This window comes from Ambystoma mexicanum, chromosome 6p, assembly GCF_040938575.1.
Source record: "Ambystoma mexicanum isolate Mex_15411 chromosome 6p, UKY_AmexF1_1, whole genome shotgun sequence".
Lineage (NCBI taxonomy): Eukaryota > Metazoa > Chordata > Amphibia > Caudata > Ambystomatidae > Ambystoma > Ambystoma mexicanum.
In genome coordinates, this window is record NC_090935.1 from 1,481,599,050 (window position 1) to 1,481,605,049 (window position 6,000).

Sequence of the window (6,000 nt, forward strand, 5' to 3'; positions counted from 1 at the left end):
GGAGCTGCCACACCTGCCAGACCTCTGGTAAGGTTGGCTCCAAGAATGTGGCACCTTTAGTGCCTCTCCCAGTTGTGGGAGTCCCATTTGAGAGAGTAGGGATTGACATTGTTGGTCCCCTTGATCCTCCAACCTCCTCAGGCAACAGGTTTATACTTGTTGTAGAAGACCATGCTACTAGGTATCCTGAGGCAATTCCTATGAGGACTGTTGCAGCTCCGGCTGTGGCTAAGGCCCTCCTTGGTATTTTTACTAGGGTCGGGTTTCCTAAGGAAGTAATCTCTGACATGGGGTCAAACTTTATGTCCCACTACATGAAAGCAATGTGGAAAACCTGTGGAGTTACTTACAAGTTCTCAACAGCTTACCACCCACAAACCAATAGGTTGGTAGAATGGTTTAACCGAACCATGAAGAGCATGATAGGGGCTTTAGAAGAACCCCTTAAGCGTAAGTGGGACCTTCTACTGCCATGCCTTCTCTTTGCTTATAGAGAGGTCCCTCAGGAGGGAGTAGGTTACTCTCCCTTCAAACTTCTCTATGGTCATCCCGTCAGAGGTCCTTTGTCCCTGATTAAGGAGGGGTTGGAGAGTGCTCCTTCCCCCAAGCCAGTCAGAGTGACTGACTACATGATAGGTCTCCGGAGGAGAATGTCGCACATGATGACGGAAGCAAGCGATGACTTGAAAGCTGGACAAGCATTGGTCAAGCACTGGCACGATGAAAAGGCTAACATGGTTGAGTTCGCTCAAGACCAGCTTGTTCTCGTTATGATCCCAACAAGGCAGAGGGCCTTGCAATATAAGTGGATGGGACCCTTCAGAGTTGTGGGTAAACTCGGAGAGGTCAACTATCTGGTGGACTTGGGCAATCCCAAGGAGGCTCCGACAGTCTTTCACACCAACCGACTCAAAGCGTATGTCTCAAGACCCGATGTAGGAGCGTTGCCTCTAGCATCATCCGAGGAAGAAGAAGAGAGTGAAGCTCTTCCGGATCTCCTCAGAGGCTTACCTTTAGATGAAAAAATTGAAGGAGTAAATCTCTCCTCTAATCTGACACCCGAGCAACAAGAAGAGTGCAAATCTATGTTGAATCAGTTTGCCTCTCTGTTCTCGCTTTCACCAGGCTTGACCCCTTGGGGCCAGCACGACATACTCACTGGTGACTGTCTGCCGGTCAAAAGCAGAGGATACAGAATGTCAGAAAATGTACGAACCCACATCAAAGGTGAGGTCAGCAAGATGCTCGACCTCGGGGTAATAGAGCCATCTACTAGTCCATGGTCTAGCCTAGTTGTGTTAGTACCAAAGGCCGGATCTAAAGAACTTAGATTCTGCGTGGATTATAGAGCTCTTAATGCAGTCACCAAGACTGATGCCCACCCTTTGCCCAGAACAGATGAGTTGGTGGATAAACTTGGCGCAGCCAAGTTCCTCAGCACATTTGACTTGACGTCAGGCTATTGGCAAATAGCCCTGACAGACCATGCCAAGGAGAAAACTGCATTTTCTACCCCCGTTGGCTTATACCAGTTTAAGGTAATGCCTTTTGGACTGAAGAATGCACCTGCTACGTTTCAACGGATGGTAAACCAGGTTCTGAATGGGATGGAGGACTTCTGCATGGCATACTTGGATGACATCGCAGTGTTCAGCAATTCCTGGGAAGAACATGTCACCCACCTGAGAGATGTTTTGCAGGCTCTTGGACGAGCCAATCTGACCATCAAGGTGAGTAAATGCCAAATTGGACAGAGTAAGGTAGTCTATCTTGGACATGAGGTAGGAGGTGGAGAAATAAGGTCTTTGCTCAGTAAGATTGAAGCTGTGCAAAATTGGACAACACCTACTACTCAAACCCAAGTGAGAGCCTTCCTAGGCCTCACTGGGTACCATAGGAATTTCATAGAGAACTATGGGACCATAGCTTCTCCACTGAATGTCATCTCCTCGCCCAAATTTCCTAAAAAGGTTAGATGGAACGAGGAGTGCAATCAGGCTTTTGAAAACCTGAAAAAGGCTCTTCGCCAAGCCCCAGTACTCAGAGCTCCTGATTACTGCCAACACTTCATTGTGCAGACAGATGCTTCAAATGTAGGAATAGGTGCCGTACTCAGTCAACTGGATGGGAAAGGTAGGGAGCACCCCGTTTCCTTCATCAGCCGCAAGCTGAAGGATCCTGAAACAAGGTGGGCAACAATCGAAAGAGAGTGCTTTGCTATCGTGTGGGCTCTGAAGAAGTTTAGGCCGTACTTGTATGGTTCTACTTTTGTCATTCAGACTGACCACCAACCCTTGAGATGGTTAATGCAAATGAAAGGGGAAAACCCAAAACTATTGAGATGGTCGATCTGCCTGCAAGGGTTTCATTTCACCATTGAACACAGGTCAGGGTGTCACCACCAAAATGCTGATGGTCTCTCTAGGATGTATGTCATCGACTAGAGGTATGAGATTCATCCAGGAGTGGATTAAATCCTCCTGTCCCTTAGTCTGGGGGGGGGGGGCGAGTGTTAGGGAGAATTCTCTGTTTAGGCTGAATTTCCTAACGTAGTGAGTCCCCCAGCAGCTTTGCTGGATTTCGGGAGTTTGTTTTTTTCATCCTGCCAAGAGTGAGACTCTTTTTCTCCCACTCTTGGACATGAACGTGTGTAATTCCTTTGAATGTTAATGTGTTCTATGGGCTATGGGGTCTTTTACTCCATGGGGTCTCATATGTTTTTCTATGTGTGTTACACCGCACCCTACATGCCGTAACACTGGGGCGTCCTAGCGGACCTCCACCATAGACTCCATACCCGGGGACTGACTACTGTCTCCCCGGGCATGTAAAGTCACCATTGGCTTTATTAGACCTAAATTTACTAACAGAACTAGTACAAACCCTCTTATTGTGGACATATAAGTAGGGGTAATTCGATTACTCCTAGGTCTGTTACTCGAGAAGGGACTGTCCCGTCCCCCCTCGTCGAGTTTTGGCTGGTGGCAGTGGAAATTACTTGTTATGTTCGACCCCGATCATAACCCTATGGGATTCGTCCCATTGTTAGAGGTTGATACTTTTCCTCGTTAATCTCTAACGTACCACCGGTCTACCTATCTTAAATAAGTTTATCGGATGGTATTTTCTGCCAGAACTCGGTTTTTAAAATGCCGTCTGTGTTAGTCTCTGTGACTCCTAAATCAAAGGTTGAGCCCTTTGTTCCACTTTTGGTGGGCCTCTGTACAGAGACCAGTGGTGCCATTCTGTCTGGGTTACCACAGGGGTGTTGGAGGGGGTTTAGGCACCCTGGACCGAGTTGCCTTGCCAACTCCGGTCGCACTCTGGTGTGATTGGCCCAAGTGGTGAGCCTCCCCGCTCACCACTTAGCGTGTGTTGATTGACAGCTAGGCTGAATGGATGGGGGTTTTCTGCATAAAAGCAGGGCTTTTGGGACTGGATCTTCAGAAGTCGCCACAGGACCTAAGAATCCGACGAGGGTAACGCTGAGCCGACCGGCACGACAACACCTCCGGTGGAGCCCTGCGGAACCGACTCACCACTTCCCGACGACAGAGGAGATCTCCCTACCGGAGAGTCTCTTCCCCTGACTGGTGGGAACAACCAGTCCCCTTTGCTTTTTCTTTGCCTCAGGACGCAGTGGTCGAATTGCCCGTGCAGAGCACCTCGGCAACCGGATAGCCATTACCCCTGTACCGCGACCAAAAGGTGGTGCCTTGTGACGGAGCACTCCGCGGCTGGTCTCTTCCCTGGTGGTGCACCGGACTTCACTTTCCTTCGACTACGAGATCATCTCTACTCTTGGCAAAGACCTGACGTGCATCCACCACCAGGAACAACTGCCCCCGCCGGAGCTGTCTCTCCACAAACAAGGTACCGTGTCTGCCTGGCTTCCCTTTCGATCGGATCGAGTGAGGTGTCTTAATCCTCCCCTTTCCGTTGGGTCGCCTCCAAGCTTTCTCTAACGTATTGTTCTGAACGGGTTCAATCTTCCAATAACAATTTGCTACACAGACTCGAACGCATTTCCACAAAGAGACTTTTTGGGACATATCGCCTTGCCTCTCTCCGAGTGTGCCTGGCCTCTGAACTTTACAATCTATTGTGGTTTTTGTCCTCTTGCCTGGCATTTTTCCCGTGAAGTATTGAACTGTGTTGATTTCGTAACCTGCTTATTTTTCTCTCCCGTCCTAACCGATATTAGAGTGCCATCTAGGTTGAGGCATACACCTCTGTCTGCAAATAAGTGATGCCGGTAGAACCTAGACTTGTCAAAATATTGTTAGGGGGATTGATTGTTTCTTCTTCGTAGAGTATTTGTGATTGGAGTGTTTGCCGTGATAGTGCCATAGTGTTTTCCATAGATGTTCCGTTATAAATAAATACCTTAATATTTTTACACTGAGCCTTGTTGCGTGTTTTCCTTGTCTTACTGTGAAGAATTGCCCTATATTGTATACTCCACACACTGCTTAACTCTTCTTGAGAGAAGTCTGACTGCTCAGCCACAGCTACCAAGTGAATCTGTGTGGTACAGACTGCTACCAAGTGGGTTTACTGCCAAACACCTGTAGTCCTAAATCTTTTGCAGTGGTCCCAGAGGGAACTGCACAGGTTTCTGCCTAACACCTCTTTGTCCAGTGGACATGGGGTAGCAAGGACAGGTGCAGAGGTAGCAGAGAGGGAGCCAGGGGTAGCAACTGCTACCCCTGGCAATCCCCAAATGACATCCCTGCCAGGTACACGTCAATATTTGCCTGGTTTAGCAAAGGTAGACAGGTAGCCGAATTGGCAAGTAAAATATAAACAAAATGCGTGCATCGCTTTAACTCAAATAACAATTGAGCTGTGTGTCATTGTTACAGTGAGAAGGTCACAAGAAGGTGGCATATTATGACTGGGGGGGGGTGAAGGGAACGTGTGAGAGGGCGAAATAAAGCAGGAGAGAGAAGCAATGGAAATGGGAGATCAATGTTAAAGGGAAGATCTCAAGTGTGCAGGCCCCTTGCAATGGGCTTTGCTGTTAAACAGGAGTGGGGTCTAGCAGGAATGATCCTCTTCCTGTTACTGCAAAAAAAGAAGACATTTGAGATTCAAATCTTGAGGGCGAATACTTTTTATGAAGATGTTATTAAAAATATTATACACAGGCCAGCCATGGGTTGTGTGTATATGTATAATATGTATAGCCATAGCCATTAACCTTGGCATCCTTAGCATCACTGATTGCAATGCAATGTTATTCCATGAACGTGAGGTATCTTGTTTATTTAACTCCTGACAAATGGTCAGTCAACTAATCACATTTTTGCAAAGCTATTTGTTGGTAGAAAATAATGTTACTAGCTTCAGTAGGATGTTGTTTAAAGCTGCACGTCCTTACAATATGCCCCTAGATAAGGCGTGATGCTGTAATGGGTCTGTAAGCGTGGACAGCAACACATGAACTAAAATGAAAATATTAAAATATGCTTTCATAATTACTATCAATAGCCACGTAATAGTAATATGTACGAAAAAAAAATCGTCAGGGGTTTAAAAACATCCTCTTTTTTTCTTTCAGGGTGCTGCACACGGTGAAGGCCCCATAACGTAAGAATAATGCAAATCAGATCGCACTTATCATGTTTGTTTATAATATTGTGGATGCTCCCAACACAGCATAGATCCAGCTGCCCATGATACGTGATTTGGTATGATCTACATACATGGACATGTGTTTTAAAGGTGGCAATGTATGTTCTGCCTTTTTGCTATACCTTTCGTAATTACCATACACAACGTAGATTGCCATGCTCCCAGAGATCATTAATATCACATTTCGAATAACCCTTCCCATCGGATTCCTTCCATGTCTAAGTGATATAATAATGTAATTACCTATTACAGTGTTTTGACCTTTAAATTAATCAAGGGCGCAATGCACCCCGCTGAAATTCATACCTGTGGCTGCAGGTTGTGTAATCCACATGCCATTTCACACTGGGCCACTATGTATTG

The 6,000-nt window shown here is 46.6% G+C and overlaps 1 protein-coding gene across 1 annotated transcript in view; it reads left to right on the plus strand.

Annotated features, from left to right (window-relative positions):
* The window catches only part of LOC138511071 (coiled-coil domain-containing protein 158-like), a 1,089,990-nt gene extending 1,084,387 nt beyond the window's left edge, over positions 1-5,603 (plus strand). The window contains exon 9 of the mRNA XM_069626570.1: positions 5,564-5,603. Within this exon, the coding sequence (XP_069482671.1) occupies positions 5,564-5,596 (33 nt within the window). The 3' untranslated portion in view covers positions 5,597-5,603. The remainder of the gene's footprint in view (positions 1-5,563) is intronic.
* The last annotated feature ends 397 nt before the right edge of the window (positions 5,604-6,000 follow it).